Raw genomic sequence first — 17019 nt, 5'->3', positions numbered from 1 at the left:
CAAGGCTAACCATGACCTCAGGGAACTCCTGGGCAATCAAGGAGCAGGGGAGGCAGCTCCCCGGAAGTCTCAAGAAACCAGGCCTGGCAGGCTTATGTACCTGACGTCCCCAGCTCTGTCCCCTGGTCGAACAGTCTCGGGAGCCCCGAGGGCCACCACCTTTCCCAGCACTGGGGCCCCGGGATCTGAGTATTCTGTGGTTTCCCCATCCTGGAGGCTGTCACCTCCGCATTCCAGGCCCTGGGAGGTGGGCCAAGGGTTCAGTCTTCAGTCCTGCTGGGAAGCCCTTCTTCCAGATCTCCGTGTTGATTCTTAAGTGGAGTGTGTGCCCGGGACTCCCCATGGTGGTTCTTCTCTAACCTCCCTGCAACATTCCAACCGGGGGTAGGTCCTTCCTGCCTGGCTGGGGGGCGGGGGGGGGGGTGGTGGGGGAGGCGCAGCCAGGCTTCCTCATGACTCCTGACTTGCTGACCTCTCCGTCTCCTGCAGGCTGGAGACCCCCCAGGGGCAGGCAGCAGGCCTTATCTCTTGGTGTCCTCCAGTACCACCCGAGTGGGTAACAGGGCAGGCCTGGGGCCGTGTTTACTGCCTGCCTCCGTGAGGACCAGGCTCTCCAGGGCCCGTCTGCTGGAAAGGACAGGGCGGCAGCCAGGGAGGGCAGGAGGGCTGGGAGGTTCCCGCCCCCACCCTGGGTGAGCACGGCCTGGCAGCCCCATCCGCTGGGGTCCACACGGATGGCAGGGCCAGGAGGGATTCCCTTGGACAGCAGAAGCCTGGGGCGGCCACACACGGCAGGTCAGATGGAAGCAGACACTGGCCGAGGAATAGCCCAAAGCCCAAGTACGTAATCTGCGGAGCCCAGCGCAAAATGAAAACGCAGGGCCTCTTTCTTAAGAACTATTCAGAATACCGGGATGGCAACAGCAGAGCACAAAATAAGGTGCAGGGGCCCTTCGTGACGGCACGAGTCAGGCCTCCTGCCCACACGTCTCTGCCCAGGGGTTCAGCCTACCGGGTGGGGGCCTGATAGAGACACGGTGCTCCGGAGGGACAAGTGCGCAACTCTGACAGCTGCGCACGGGAGGGCCGGAGGCCGGGATCCACTCTGTGAGGACACTCGATTCAGAAACACACATGGCACCAAAGAATGGCAGTGACGTTTTAAAAAAATTAAGTTTATAAATATTTTCTCCACTGTACAAAGTTTTCCCAGCCCTGCCCACCCCGTCACTGTTTTCACATTTCTCGCGTTTTTAAAGTCCCAACTATATTTTTTTTTAAATCATAAAATATATTTTTTTCTTTGTTCATATTTAAAACTATTTACAAGGGCGCAGAGAGGCCAGGGCGGCCCGGCAGAGGTCAGGACGAGTCCGTGCAGGGGGACGGGGGTGGGGGGAAGAGATGGAAGTAACTCCTCTCGGTGGCGGGCGAAGGGGGGTAGCTGTCCTCTGCCGACAGGTACTGGCTGTGGGGCGTTGGCGGCGGCGGGTAGGGGTCTGAGTCCGAGTTCAAGTCCAGGTAATACTTGCTGGCCTTCCAGCGGTTGGCACTGTAGTCGCTGTCGCAAACATCGGTGCTGCAGGGCGTTGTGGGGGGCGCCATGCCACGGACGATGTAGGGCCTAAAGGGGACACGGGAGTGGGGCCTCGGCTCGGGGACCAGGCACGGGGGCCCCCCACTCGTGCGGTTTCTCGGAGCCGCACGAGTGGGCATGCCTGCATCCGCACCCCAGGGCGGCCGAGCCCAGCCCCCCGCAGGGACCGCAGGCCCGGGCCAAGGCTGCCTTCGCGGAGCACGCGGCCTCCAGAGCCGGCCGGGCTGGCCTTGGGCGACTTACTACTTAACTTCTCTAGGCTTCAGTTTCTCGTTGGTAAAATGAGGAGGATAAAACAGTGCCCGGTTCCAAAGGGGCTTATGAAGGTTAGATGAGATTCTGCATGGAAAGTGCTAGAAACAGGGCCGGACACGGGAAAGTGCTTGACAACCGGTCCCCATGTTATCATTCCTATAGATATCGGCAGACCAATGGGCCTGGAAGGGTCCCCTCTTGAGTTAAGGCAGTTCTGACCCAGGAGATGCCTCCCAGAGGTCTCCTGCACCCTAAGGTTCTGTGCGGGGCTGCTGTACGGCCTGAGCTGGGGGTGCGGCCATGGTATGTTTCAGAGACCCAGGGGGTTCATCGAGGGTGAGGAGGTGGAGCCAGCACGGGGCACGTGAGGCTGAGAAGGTGCAGCAGGAGGACGTGCCTCACAGGACCCTGGGGGAGGGGCAGGAAGGGACCCCGACAGACAGTGTGGGAGGGAAGAAGTGGCACAAAAATCGGACCTAAGGAGTAAAGCCGGGGGTGGACCAGAGACTGAGGGGTCTGGCCAGTGTGCATGTGACAGCCTGGGGACAGCCACCAACAAGGCCACTGGGGACACACTGGGGCACGGAGGCACCGGGGGGACCACGGCAGGTCCCTGACTAGGGCAGTGACTCAGTAACGAGGGGCACCACTCCTCTTCAGGCCCCAGAGTTCCTGAAATGGCCACCAGATGGCAGGCGACGCTCTGAGGCGCCTCTGCACCGGAGGTGGGGGGGGGGAGGGGAAGCGGGGGAGGGGGAGGAGGAGGAGGGGCCTCCACTCCCAAGTGGAGGGGAGGGGGAGGAGGGGGGAGGGGGAGGGGAAGGGGGGAGGGGGAGGAGGAGGAGGGGCCTCCACTCCCAAGCCTCCGCCTCCACCTGCCCCTTCAGCTCGCTCCTGTGGGGTGAGGGGTCCAGTGAACCTGTGCGGCAGGCCCTGCAGGCTGAGAGCACTGGGTCGAAGGTCACCTCGGGCCCTGACCTGGCCCCTGGACACAGGCCAGCACACCCAGATCCCTTTTCTCAACATTCTCAAGTGTCCGCCCCCCCCCCCACCCCCGACCCAGGGAGGCAGGGAGTGCAACCCCAACTGGAGCAGACCTGCGGGTTTCCCTGTGGTGGGTAGGAAGAGAGGATCATCCAGTCGAGGGCCTGCTGTGGCAGGTGCCACAACAGCCCTCCTGTGACTTGGATCTGATCCTTCCGGGACGGAGGCAGCAAGCGGTGGTGCTGCCCGCGTCCTGCAGCTGGATTCAAACACAGGCAAACCTTGGCCCCTGTGCCTTGGCCTCCCTGGGCAGTGGGGGCCCGGCCACGCCACAGTGGGAATCCCCTGGTGGCGTCATTCAAGGCCACGCCTGCCTGGGTGTGTCCCCAGAGCTACTTCGAGATTCCAGAGCCTGCTCAGAACACGGGATTTGGTTGGTTTCCGGACTCAACAGGTAGGCCCGGTTCACTCCATGGGGAGGCAAGCCGGGCACGGTCTGAGGGCCCAGGAGAGCCCACCAGCACCCTGGACCTCTCTGCCAGGTTTTCGCACCCAGGAAATGGGGACAAGACCCCTCCTCTACCACAGGCTTGTCCAGAGGCCCAGACGGCCACAGGTGTGCAGGGCTGTGGCAAGGGACTTCGTACCTGTAGGGTCTCGCGGTGGTGGGAATGTTTGAAGAGTAGAACATGTCCACGTTGTACAAGGAGGGGTCCGTGGCGGGGGATGGTGGCGGGTTCAGGATCTGAGGAGAGCCAAGCAAGGGTTACGCGCTTCCGGTGGCGCCCCGGCCTACCTGGCCACGTGGGCCCCACACTGTGGGGATTCAATAGCTGTCCTGTCACCCCTGAAGGTGGTCACAGTGAGAGGCAGTGGCGCCTGTGGCCCAAATACCCGCCCTGCAGACCAGCAGGGACCCCAGGCCCACACCCAGATGCGCAGCCGGGCTCTAAAGAGGTCCCTGGAAGCCCGCGCCAGCCCCTTGCACTGCCCCCCAACACCCAGCAGATGTCCCTGCGGGTCCCGGGGTGTACCCCGGTGCCGGTGGGCGGCTCATGAGGCTTCTCTGGGCCTTCTCTAACTCCCCTTTTGGACTGTGACTTCCCCGTTTCTCCCCACATGGTGTGAAGACTTAATTTCTACGAGACCCTCCTTAATTCCTAACACTAAGTTGGCTCCGCATTCCGGCTGGAACCCTGACCACGTACAGGGCGTGCCACGCTGAGGGAGGGGCCCCAGCCCCGCTGGAGGCCCCCACAGCCCCTCCACGCAAATCAGGTGAAGGTGCCCCTTTCCCAGGGGATGTATTGCCCCAGAACTGTGATAATGAATACAATGCATCCTCCAGAGCCAGGCAGCCCAGGACCGGCCCCACAGAGGGATAGAGGGACCTGGGGCCCCCAGTGACGCACGCAGATCTGCATCTGCCCCAGCAGCTGCCACCAACAACACCCCACCATCACGTGGCCCTTCTGGACATGCGGGGCTTTTGTGGGGTCACAGCCGGACCCTGCTTCTGGAGCTCTCGCAGCTGAATGGGAACATGGCTGTCACTGCGTGTCCTGAGGGACTGGAAGGCAGAAGAAAGGGCCCAGCCTTTCTTGACAGGCAGATGCGTATGGGTCCTGATCACTTCCCAGCTGCGGCGTGCCCCCTGGTGACACATGGTGAGTAACCTACAAGAAGTGCCCTTCGGGAAGTAGCAAGAGCCCCCAAGGTCCTCTTCGGCCCAAATAGCCAGCCTGGGGATTTCTCAGGATTTGCCCCCAGAGTTGGGAGGGCACGATCCTGAGGGGGTGTCATTCAGAGGGGGGAGCAGAAACCAGGTGGGGAAGCCCAGCAGAAAAGGCCTCCTAGAACCGCCCCTGCACCCCACGCCCCTGGGGTCCTGTTTCTTCTTCTGCCCATGAATCTGACTGGATCTGGTTTCCCTTCACCTCCACCTCCAAGGTGAGCTTTGGGATCCTGCCCAAATCCCTTCCTCTGTGGGTGGTCACTGCTACTTCCCCCAGCGCACGGTGGTCCGGCTGCTCTTCCCAAGTTTGGGGCGGGGGGCAGCCCCTCAAGGACGCGGGGGGCTCAGGAGAGCGCCCCCTTCTGGTCGGGCTGACATCGCGTGCGGAGCGTCAGAGGTGCTCAAAAAGGCCGGCTTTTACTTTAGCAGCAAAAAGCAGAGTTGGGCGAGGGGCTATCATTGCCTTTAGATGCTATCGTGTGGGTTCCAGAAAATACGTATGAAACTACTGTGTGTGATCCTAGAATGGTGGATTTGTGTCACTGCACGCTTGTCCAAGCCCACAGAATGCGCAACACCAAGAGTGAACCGTGCTATCAGCTGTGGGCTTTGTGTGATTACGATGTGTCCGCGTGGGTTTGTCCCTGGTGCAGGACATCAGAGGTGACAATAAGGGAGGCTGTCCATGTGGGGGGGGGGCAGGAGGCATGTGGGAAATCTCTACACCTTCCTCTCAATTTTGCTGTGAACCTAAAATTGCCCTTAAAAAAGTCTTAAAAACAAAAAAAGCACATTTGTACAACTGGTGAAATCTGAATAGGGCCAAAAAAAATATCCTATCAGTGCCCTGCTACTTCCATTGTGCTATTGCCCTAGACTGAACATTTGTGTCCCCCCTCAAGTCCTATGCTGAATCCTAACCCCCGATGTGATGGTATCGGGGGGCAGGGCCTCAGGGAGGTGACTCAGTCATGAGGGTGGAGCCCACATGACCCAGGTCAGTACCCTGATAACAGACCCCGTTCTGCCCCGTGAGGAGGATGAGGCGGCCGCCTGTGAACCAGGAACTGGGCCCCGCGAGACACCAAATCTGTCAGCGCCTTGATCTTGGACCGGGCAGCCTCCCAAACTGTGAAAAACAGCTGTCTAAGCCACACCCGGCCTGTGATATCTTTGTTAGAGCAGCCGAGGAGGACCAAGACGTTCGTGGTGCGAGATGCTGCCTTTGGGGGGGGTCTGGGTGAAGGGTACGTGAGATCTCTCTGTATCCTCACAACCGCATGTGAATTGACAATGATCTCAAAATACAAAGTAAAAAAAGTCACTCTTTCGGCTGGGAAAACAAAGTCCGGCCTTTTGTACATTTGCTTGTGTACAGATTACTCGTGTGGACACACGAGAAACTCGCCACAGGATGTGCCACTGGGAGGTGGCAGTTCTTGCTCAGAGTGAGGGGGTGACCGACCCTCCTTCCACTGTCCGTTCTATTGTACCTTTTGAATTTTGTACCATGACCCTATATTACTGATGTGAAACAATGCAGTTAATTAATTTGAAAACAGCTAGCTTCACACGGGGTTTTTTTTTAAAATACTTTTTTAAAGATTTTATTTATTTATTTGAGAAAGAGAGAGAGAGAGAGCACAAGCAGGGTGAGGGGCAGAGGGAGAAGCAGACTCCCCGTCGAGCAGGGAGCCCGATGCAGGACTCGATCCCAGGACCCTGAGATCATGACCTGAGCCAAAAGCAGATGCTTAACCGACTGAGCCACCCAGGAGCCCCAACGGGGTTTCTTTTTGGCAACACAAAAATGTTCTAGAACGGTGGTAACAGTTGTACACTCCTGTGAATATACTAACCACCACTGAATTCTATCCCTTAAGTGGGTGAACTGTATGGTATCTAAGTTGTATCTCAACAAAGCTGTTTAAAGGGGCGCCTGGGTGGCTCAGTCGGTTAAGTGTCTGCCTTCAGCTCAGGTCATGATCCCAGGGTCCTGGGATCAAGTCTCGCATTGGGCTCCCTGCTCAGCAGGGAGTCTGCTTCTCCCTCTGCCCCTCCCCCCCACTTGTAAGTGCGCTCGCTCGCTCTCAAATAAACAAACAAAATCTTAAAAAAAAAAAAAAAATAGCTGGGCTGGTAACAGTGTCATCTCTTGCTGCTAATAAGAATTCCCCCGGCTCCCAGCGGAGCCAGGGGACAGAGAAGCCAGAGCATCGAGCCTCCTGGTGTCCGCACGGGGGGCTCGGGGGCGGTCCCGGAGTGAGCTGGTATTTCTAGCTGGTCACGTAGCGCATGTAAGAGTCAGGGGATGGGGACAACACAGAGGACTAGAGGGATGGGGGGGAGTATTCTGAACCCCAGGCTTGCGGCTCCTCGTTTCTGCTGCCTCTAGACATGGCCTGGGCCTGCAGCCTCCAGGAGACGCAGTTCCCAGCGGGCAAAGCCCAGACAGTGTCCCCTGCTGCCCCTTCCTCCCAGGGCTGCCAGTGTCAGATGTGGTAAGGAGCGGAGAGCCTGGACACGAGACACCGGAAAGGCAGAAACACTCAGCCCTGGCGGGTAGGGCTTCCTGGAGACCCCCAAAGAAAGCACAGGAGGTAGTGTTCAGCTTAGAAGAGCACAGTGTTGCAGGAAGTCAGGTTTTTTAAGGATTAAAAAGTATAGAACCATGTAACGTCAGACTCCGATGCTTGTCTACACAGACTCACGCTGGTGCATCGAGCTCACCCAGGTCCCTGGGGCTGTGCTCTTGGAAGTGTCCCCGCCCCGCCCCCCCCAAGCCAGCCTCAGGAGAGGTCCCCTGGCAGGAACCTGGTGGAAGGGGGGGGCCCTGGGGGCTTCAGTGTTTCACCCTCTGTACGGTCATTTCTCTGTAGCATGTGGCTCAGCTAGGACCAGGCCCTCAGCCCACGCGGCCTCCTTGGAGTGTTTCAGCCACAAAAGTCAACTGTGAGTGACAGTCCTTTGGAAAACAATCCAGCTATTTCCTGGGACCTAGCAGGGCCTTGGGAGAGAAAATAGGATGATCTTGGCAGGGATGCTAAGGAGAAGGGCACGCAGGCCCGTGGAGCGCCCTATCCAGACCGGCCCTACAAGAGGCAGTCATAGACAGGGCCGGCCTGTGAGGAACGAAGGTGGTCACCAGGGCACTGAAATGTCCAACAGCGACCCTAGGAGGTGGGATTATGGGGGAGACTCCGCCCTCGATATCTGTATGGGGTTTCCAGATTAGCCACAACAAATAAGGAGTACCCCTTCTAAACAGAGAAAATGTCCGAAGAGAAAAAGGACAAGCTGCGCACAGGGAAGAAAGCAAATGCTCCCACCCTTCTCTGTGGTGGTAGGACAGCTAATAATTCCAGGAATCCTGAGGTCACAGGAAGTGTCCCCTGGCCAGCCACTCATGGTGGAGAACCCCCAGATGGCCAGGCCTGCTCCCACCCCCACTCACCGGCGGGTACAGGGTGGCCTTGGTGCTGGACGAGCTGCTGGACGAGGCCCCGGTGACGTGGTTCCGGTCGTAGAGGGGCACTCCGCCCCGGCCCCCCATCAGGCTCACGGAGCTCATCATGGACTTGCCACATGAGATGCCTGCCAGGGGGCGAGGGGGACGAGGTGGGGTCAGGGGCCAGGCCCCCCCCCAGACACAGCACATGCTCCTTGGCTCCTGCTGCCCGTAAGAGCCAGGCTCGGGGGGGGGGGGGGGGGCGAGTCCTGTCCCGTCCCTGCCCCCACGGGCCCTCTGCCCACCCCCCGTGTGCGTCTCACCCACTCACCCCACACCCTGCCCCGGCGACTCGCCCCACCTCTGCCCGGGGCCCTGGCCCACGGCAGCGTCTTACCCGTGAAGGGACCGTGCTGTGAGCTGCCCGGGGCTATGAAGTTGAGGGGCACGTGGGGGGTCCCACTGACGTACTCATGCGGGAAGGGCCCGTTGGCCCCGGCGTAGCGCTGGCACACCACGCGCTGGCAGACAAAGTAGACCCCGCCCATGACAAAGAGGGAGAGGATGATGCCGATGACCGGCCCGATGGCGCTGCTGTGGGCCGGGCTGTCATCGGAGGGCGGCTTGGTGATCTCTGTCAGCGGACGGACAGGGAGAGATGGCGGACGTTAACCGCGAAGGCACGGGCTCTCCGGAGGGGCCGGCTCAGCACAGCACCCAGCGGTGGCAGGTGGGAGGAGGGAGATGCTGGGGTGCTAGGGCGCCAGGCTGATCTCAGTACCAATGACATGCTGCCCCACCCACGCCCCCGGCCTGCCTGGCGCACCCTCCTCTCTCCTCCTAGCTCCCCCCTTCCTCTCTCGTCCCACTCCCCACCTGGCTGGCTAAGCTTTACCTACTTTCCAACAGTCCCTTAACAGCAGCTCCCCTACAGCTGCCTGGGATCCATCCCCGCGTCTAGGGGCTCTCCGTGATGGCTGAAAGCGCATGCACTGGAGGCCCTATGAGTCACGGTCCCCAGACAGCTGGGCCTGGGGGCTGTGAGCCTGTCTAGCAGGGGACATCACCCATGTACAGGGGCTGCGCTGGGCTGACAACACACCCAGGGCTGGAGGCATGCACTGAGCCCCACATGCCAGCCTGGCACAGACGCCCAACGTGAGGGTAGCGTGAGGGGCAGGGTGTGACAAAGCCTGGGCATGGGGACTCTGCCAAACCTGCAAAGCCAAAGCCCACTCAGGGCTGCAAGGTGCCCAGGAGTCTTTCTGGGGTCCCTGCTAGTGTAACGGCCAGGTTGGGGGACTCCTGGGGCTGGCTCTGCTGTCAAAGCCTCAGCGGGGGGCGGGGGGGGGGGGGCCACGGAGGCTCTAAACTCAGCTTTGACAAAAGGACATTCACTTTCCCATCAGGCTGGCCCAAGGATTCCAAAGGCAACCCACTATGTCCCTCCTGCCAGCCAAAACCCAAAGGGAAGGAGGAGAGCACTGGTTCGGGCGACAGGACCAGACTACGGATGAATATCACCCCTGACGTGGGAACCAGCATCACGCCAGAGGCTGGAGACACCGTCAGACTGACACCTGCCCAGCCAATGGGTGGGGGCTCAGATCCCCGGTTGCCCCCATCTCTGTCCTCCGGCCCCAAGTTACCCACCTTCTTGAGACGGTAACTGAGGTGCCTCACCTGGCTTCACATGAAGGTACAAAAGTGTTTGGGGACCCCTGCTCCTTCCCCACTCACAACACCTCTCTGCGGCAATCAGCTCTCAGCCTAGGTACCTCTACAGTAAGTGGAGAGCCCATGTCCCCAGACATGTGCGCACATTCCCACTTCCTGTCTGGGGCTCCAGCTCCCTTCCGGTCACAGCCTTTCGAGAGCCACCACCTCCAGGGAGCCCTCCCTGACTGCCCTGGCCTCACATCCTGTGGCCCCCGTATCCCTGACTATACAGACCACATCACTCAAGAGGCGTGGAGCGTGTGTGTGCATGTGGACACTGCACCTCCTCAGCCAGAGAACAGGCGGCCGGGGGAAGGGCCACCCCGACCCCATCAGAGTAGTCTTGCTGCCTGACAGATGCTGCTGCGTGACGTCCTAGTGGGCAGAAGCGCGCCCTCTCAGGCCCCGTCCGCCGCAGGTCCGCAGGGGGCCTGTCTCTGTCACAGCCAGAAATACCCCAGGGCCCACAGCCCCCCTCCCCCTCCCAGGTCAGCCTCACCACTGCCTCTTCTTCCGGGAAGGCTTCCCTGCCTGCCTTGCCCCCAAGGCCCAGTATTCCCAACCTTCTGGCCTCTTCGTTCAGCCCCCAGCATACTTCTCCTCTTAGTCCCGACACTGGCCCGGGGCGAACCCTCGACGGGGAGCTGGCTCACCGCACATGAGCTCATCGGAGCCGTCGATGCAGTCGGGGAAGGAATCGCACTGCTGCTTGATGAGGACGCACTGGCCGCTGGCGCAGCGGAACTGGTTGGGCAGGCAGACGGCTGCAAGGAGGGGTCTTGCATTCAGAGGGGCTACAGGGTGTGATGCGACCACGTTCGCTACAGGGACAGCCACCAACCGGCACTCCCTGCCCCGCCACTAAGACCCAGCAAGAAGGTCTGGGTTCTACATGCAGAGCAGACAAATGGGACCCTTTCGAGGACGGGGTCAGGGAGTGGTCACGTCAGATCCAGTCTCCACCCTCCCCCCTCGATGACCCCTGTTCCGAGACCTGCGTGATGCTGGGGTAGGGATGGCAGGGAAGAGACCTCAATGACGCCTGGGAAGTATTTATCAGGCTCCTACCACAGGTCAGGCCCAGGCAGAGCCAGGACTAACACAGCCTCTGCCCCAAGGCTCACCTGAGTTACGGGGAGTGAGAGCCAACTAGAGGAATGACCTAGAATGGGTGGGGCAGGGGACAGGTGCTATCTCAGCAGAGCTCCCCGGGGTGGAGAATCAGGAAGGAGGAGCAGAGCTCAACCAGGAAGGCAAAGGCAGCTTACAGCCTCTTGGACTAGGAAGAAGGAGGCTGGGTACAGCCTGCCGTCTGTTTCCCTCCGTGCTCTAGAACGTGGACCTGGACGAAGCTACAGCTCTTTGGGGAAGGCATTGCCCAGAGGGCTCAGCCAGCGCCCACCCCCAGAGCTTGCTATTTAAGCTCCCCACCTGCCCTGTCCTGCCCTGCCCCGAGTGTCCCTTCCTGGCAACCAGAGATGAGAGGACCCTGTCCTTGCAGTGAGTGGGACAATCTGTTGGCAACGAAGCAGGGGAGGGGGCTTCTGAAAGAGAAGGTAAAACCCAGAGCCTGAACAGGGCTTGCTTTCAGTGCCGGACTTTGCACCAGGATAAACGTTTACAGGCGAAGAGGTGGGGGAGTGTTTCCTAGTCAGGGCTCCCGCCATCCTCTGAGACTGTCACCAAAACACGTGTGCTAGGGCAAGGGTGTACGGCGGGACTCTGCAAACTCTTCCGTAAAGGGCCACATAATAGGTATTTAAGCTTCAAGGACCATAGGTCTCTATTGTAAGGACTTAACCCTGCTGTTTTAGAGCAGGACCAGCCATGGACAATATGTAAACAAATGAGCCTGGCTGTGTTCCAATAAAACTTTAACGAAAATTGGTGGTGCTCCAGATCTGGCACTCGGGCTGCGGTCTGCCAATCCCCAGTCTACCACCTCCCTCAAATTCTCAAGGGTCCGTAAGCGGGAAAGACTTCACGACTACAGCTTTATAGAAACAGCTGAGGAAGTGGCCCCCCACCCCCAGGCCCTCATCTTCCACAAGATGGCTGCTCATCACGAATGGGGACAGTGGATGGTGACCAACGAGCATGTGAGTTATCTAAGAACAGCATCCGGCAACTGTGGGGGAGGCAGTTAGAGCAGCCCACTAAGCTCAGTCATGGGACCCTGGTGCTGACGATATGCGGCAGGAAACAACCAAGCACGTCGTTTATAAAAGGAAAATTCAGAGGATGCACACAGATAGATGTTTCGCTGTCAAGGTCTAAAGGAAGATCCTGCTGGTCAGAGTGGACTGGAGATGACTAAGGAAATCTTTTTGTCATTTTTGGCGCAGCGGGGTGCTAAAACCACCCAGGAGTAAGCGTTATTCCACAGACTGCTCTGTGGAGGACAGCACTGCCTTTTGGGGCAGGGATTAATCAGAGCGCGCACCGCGAAAATCCAGGACTACTGGGTTTTGCCTTGGGTTTCTGTGAAACTCTTGACCCAAGGAGGGAAGGAAAGATAGGCTCTTATAGTCTGCTTTCAAGCCAAACTGCATGGCAGGACCGGGTGGATGGCAAGGTTTTCCTCAGTGGGCCTAAAAGTAACATTTTCCTCTCCTAAACCGAGGAGGATCTGGCACTTTCGCCCTTGGCAAAGGTTCTACAGCGAACCTGCTCTTGTGTGGCCAGACTGAGCTCAAGCTTCAGGAGGGCAAGGCAAGCGGCTTGCAGGGGGCGCATCTCAGGGAGGGGGCAGCCAGGATGGAGCAGGCCCAGGGTCAGCGGGGTGGGGCGGGGCCAGAAGCGGGGGTGGGGGGGTGGGCAGGGCTATGGCAGGCAGGGGCAAGGAGCGGCGGGGTCAGAGCCACGGTCAGGTAGAGGCAGGGGCGGGGCTTAGGAGGGGCGGGGCGGGGGCAGGGTCCGGTAGAGGCAGGGGCGGGGCTTAGGAGGGGCGGGGCGGGGGCAGGCGGGGGGCGGGGCCGGCCTCACCGTCGCAGTCGGCCTCGTCGGAGCGGTCCTGGCAGTCGGCCTCGCCGTCGCAGCGCAGGCGCAGGTCCACGCACTGGCCCCGCGCGCAGGGGAACTGGGCTGCCGAGCACACCGGGCAGCCCTCCTCGTCGCTCTGGTCGTCACATTCGGGGAAGCCGTCGCAGCGCCAGGCCCCGGGGATGCAGTCGATCTCCCCGGTGGCGCACGCGAACTGGTCGGGGGAGCAGGTGGGAGGCTCTGCGGAGGACACAAACACCATCACGCCCCGCCCCGCGGGGCCATGCACTGCGGGGCTTCCAAGCGGGAGACGGTTCCGCCTGACCACGGTGCTGTACCCACACGGTCTCTAAGGGCAGTGTGATCTATCGCTGTCCCGCCTCTAGCCCCATAGTAAGATGAAAGTGGGGGTCATAAATGTTTGCTGAAAGGAGACAGGAATCTTCTTTGTTGCTTCTTTTAACTGTGGGGAAAGGGTCCTGAAGGGAAACCTGAGCTCTAAGCAGCAGGTGCTAACACCGAGTTGAGGAGAAAATGCTCTTAGCTAGAAACTCGATCCTGACCACTGAGAAGCCAGGGCAGACCCACCTCCTATGGGTCTCCATCTCCTCACATGCCCTTCAGGGCATTGGGCCAGGTCTCTGGGGATGCGCACTGGAGCCCCACCTTTGCCTGCCTGGGGTCCCAGACGGGTTGCCAATCTAGTGTAGAGTCTGTATGCGTGCCCGCCTGGCCACACCTGAGCATCCACTGCCTGCACACGCACACACATAACACACACACTCCCCTTGAGAGATGGAGGGTCAGAAAGCAGGTGCTTAGGACCTGCCTCTGTTATAGGTCTGGGGCAGCTGGAGCAGTGGGGCTGGGACTCTGCGGGTGGCTAGCGCACCCACGGATACAGCAGGGGGCTGCTGGAGGACCTGCTGGGCATCTTGCTGGGGAGCAGGCTGGGAGGAGGCAGGAGCGCGAGGGTGCCATGGTGGGAGGGTGCAAGGGGCAGTAGGAAGGCTCCCGGTGGAGGGCGTCACCTAAAGCTGGGGAAGTGGGTGAGAAGGAGACAGGAGACCTGGGGCCACCTCCTCCCAGGTGACCATGGCAAGTCGCTCCTCTCCTCATGCTCACCTTCCTGAGTGCAGGCCAGGTGCTGGCCAGGACGCAGTTGGGGAGCAGGGTGGGGTCGGGTGGGAGTCGGACAGGTCTGGGTTTGAACCTGCACTCCCCTCGGCCACTCTGCACAACCAGACAAACGCCCCAACCTCCCAGAGCCTCCATTCCCTCATCCCTAAAACAGAAGCAGCCACGCGACGTCCCACGCTCCTCACAGGATGGCAAGGTAAGCGTGGGTGTGTGTGGCTGTGCCTGGCTCGGGAAGGGCTCAAGCAGCTTTAGTGGTGGTGCCACTGACAAAGCTGAAGCACGTGGCTGCACCTTCCACTGTCTGGCGCCTGCCACCTCCTGAGGCACAAGGCCCCTGGTCACCCCTGAAAATCCCTCCGAGCTCTTATCCTTCTGTGCTCTCCCCAGAGAAGTAGCCAGTCATCCACAAGTCTGAAGGGCTGAAACCGGGGGTGGGGGAGGGGCCGAAGGGGCGCCTCGTTCAGGTAGAGGCCCAGGGCCGGGGTCCAGGGGAGAGCCAAGCACTCTGGGCAGCCCTCTTCGCCAGAGCAGCCTGGACATCTGTGGGAGTCAGAGCCACGCAGGCCACAAAACCATGTGAGCCCTGGGGCTGGAACTTGGAAAAAAAAAAAAAAAAGGCCATAAAGAAGCTCAGGAGGGTCAAGGTGGCCCCCACCAGGGACAGCCACAAAATGTCCCCTCTGCTCTAGGCAAAACTCTCTGGGGTTCACAGTGTAAGGCAGGGCAGGAGAAAGCTCCAGAAGGACAGGGCCTATGGTCCTACCCCCTGAGCTCCAGGGGCAAGGCGAGGTGAGAACGGGCACACATGTACTGACAGGCACGTGCTGAGCATCTGTTATGTGTAGGACACGGTGTGGGTGCCGTAAGGGGCAAGGATAAGCAGAAAAGAGACAGGATTAAAACCAGCCGCTGAGCTCACAGAAGAAGGGGAGATGAGAGGATCCAACGTGGCCTGGGGGACAGGAGGGGCAGCAGAGAGGAAGCCCTAGCATTTGGGCTTCGTCACAGCGATGATGACAACTGTCACCTTTTTTTTAGGACTGCCCAGCATCCCACAGCTAATAGCAGCTGGCATTCCTGTGTGCCACGTGTTGGGGACCATGCAAGGTACTCGTTACACAATACCACAACTACTCCGAGGCAGGCGTTCTCGACCTCTCTACTCCACAGAAGAGAAAGCGGAGGCTCGGAGAGGGCAAGTGACCAGCCCAGGATTGCTCAGCTGGGGCGTGGGGGAGCTAGGATCTGCACCAGGTTTGTCTGACCCCGAAGCTTACATTCTTGACCACTCCCCACTCAGCTTTAGGGGAAGAAGAGGATCTAGGGTGGAAGGAGGGAGAACAGACAAAATTATAAAGAGAAACAGACAAGCCCACTATTGGAGTCAGAGACTTCAACACCCCCGCCGGGAACTGAGAGCTCACAGGTAGTCAGGAGGGACACAGACGGCCGAACAACACCATCCACCAACTGGATCAACTGGCATCTACAGAACACTTCCCCCAATAGGAGCAGATGACACATCCTTCTCAAGCTGACACGGAACACTCACCGAGAAAGACCACATGCTGGGTCATAATATACACCTGAACAAAGCTAAGAGGGTAGAAATCATATAAAGTATGTTCTCCGGCCACAGTGGAATAAAACTAGAAATCAGGGGCTCCTGGGTGGCTCAGTGGTTAAGCATCCACCTCTTGGTTTTGGCTCAGGTCATGATCTTAGGGTTCTGGGATCCAGGCCCACGTCAGGCTGCGTGCTCAGCAGGGAGTCTGCTTGAGATTCTCCCTCTCCCTCTGCCCCTCCCCCTACTCGCACTTGCACTCTCAAATAAAAATAAATAAATCTTTAAAGATTTTATTTACTTATTTTACAGGGAGAGACACAGCGAGAGAGGGAACACAAGCAGGGGAGTGGGAGAGGGAGAAGCAGGCTCCCCACTGAGCAGGGAGCCCAATGCGGGGCTCGATCCCAGGACCCTGGGATCATGACCTGAGCCGAAGGCAGACACTTAACGACTGAGCCACCCAGGCGCCCCAATAAATAAATCTTTAAACTAGAAATCAGTCACAGAGAGATAGCTGGGAAATCCCCAATTATTTCGTTATCTAATCAACACACTTCTAAATAACTCAGGAGCCAAACAGATTGTCTTAGGAGAAATTTTAAAGCAATTTAAACTAAGGGAAGAAAACAGAACTCATCAAATTTGTAGGACGCAGCAAAAGCAGTACTTCGAGGGAAATGCACAGCCCCAAATGCACACACTGGAAAAGGAAGGCAGACGAAGAGACATTTGGTCCTGGAGGCTGGATGCCACAGTGACTGTGATTTTTAAAAGGATGCTGGGCAGGGACCTGGCAGGCGGGGAACCCAGTGTCCCAGGAGAAAGTGCTGAGGTCACACCTACCACCACAGGTCAGCAGGTTCTGCAGGAGCACGAGGTGGACCGGGCACGAGCACCGTGGTGTCCCGTCACCCTTGGCAATGCAGATGTGGGAGCAGCCGCCGTTGTCCCGGGCACACGGGTGGGCCGCTGTGGAGACAAAAAGGGGGAGGGGGTCAGTATCTGCCTCTCACCTCAGGACTGCAGCCTAGAGGGTGCTGGAAACAAGGGCCAGGCAAGAACTCACAAGAATGGGTGCTCCTGTGGGCCAGGCCCCTACACATCGTCCCACTTAATTCCCAGGGCAGCTTACGGGGTCTACTTCCTCTGCCGTGCATTTTACGGACAGGAAAACAGAGGCTGAAAGCACTCACATCACACGCTGGCCCATCTAGGCCAGCTCCCACTGTGCCCACAAGCAGCACTCTGCACTGCCTGTCTCTCGTGGTGGAGTGGATTGGGGGATGGCCCCCACATAGCCACGTCCTAATGCCTAGAATCTGTGAATGTGACTTTATTTGGAAAAAAAGGGGCTTCCCAGATGTAATCAAGTTAAGGATCCGGAGAGGAGATCATCCTGGATTTTCTGGGTGGGCCCTAACTCCAACGACAGGTGTCCCTGTAAGGGACCCCAGAGGAGGTGAAGACGCAGACACAGGAGAGAAGTCTGTGTGATGACAGAGGCAGGGACCGGAGCCCTGTGGATGCAAGGAACACCTGCCACCACCACAAACTGGAAGGGGCAAAGACCGTCCCCACCCACAGCCTCCAAA

General features: G+C 59.0%; 1 protein-coding gene across 3 annotated transcripts in view; it reads right to left on the bottom strand.

Annotated features, from left to right (window-relative positions):
- Positions 1-1154: 1154 nt before the first annotated feature.
- The window catches only part of LRP5 (LDL receptor related protein 5), a 101987-nt gene continuing 86122 nt past the window's right edge, over positions 1155-17019 (bottom strand). Inside the window, exons 17-23 of one of the 3 annotated variants that reach the window (XM_027580149.1) lie at positions 16271-16396; positions 12724-12960; positions 10392-10502; positions 8417-8653; positions 8026-8165; positions 3484-3581; positions 1155-1624 (exon numbers count right to left, since the gene is read on the bottom strand). In XM_027580149.1, the coding sequence (XP_027435950.1) occupies positions 1363-1624; positions 3484-3581; positions 8026-8165; positions 8417-8653; positions 10392-10502; positions 12724-12960; positions 16271-16396 (1211 nt within the window). In that variant the 3' untranslated portion in view covers positions 1155-1362. Of the gene's footprint in view, positions 1625-3483; positions 3582-6640; positions 7579-8025; positions 8166-8416; positions 8654-10391; positions 10503-12723; positions 12961-16270; positions 16397-17019 lie in introns of those variants that run through there. The other 2 variants (XM_027580150.1, XM_027580151.1) reach the window with 2 other exon arrangements.

This window comes from Zalophus californianus, chromosome 11, assembly GCF_009762305.2.
Source record: "Zalophus californianus isolate mZalCal1 chromosome 11, mZalCal1.pri.v2, whole genome shotgun sequence".
NCBI lineage: Eukaryota > Metazoa > Chordata > Mammalia > Carnivora > Otariidae > Zalophus > Zalophus californianus.
The sequence above is the reverse complement of the archived record's forward strand: the minus strand, read 5'-3'. Positions and strand labels throughout refer to the sequence as shown.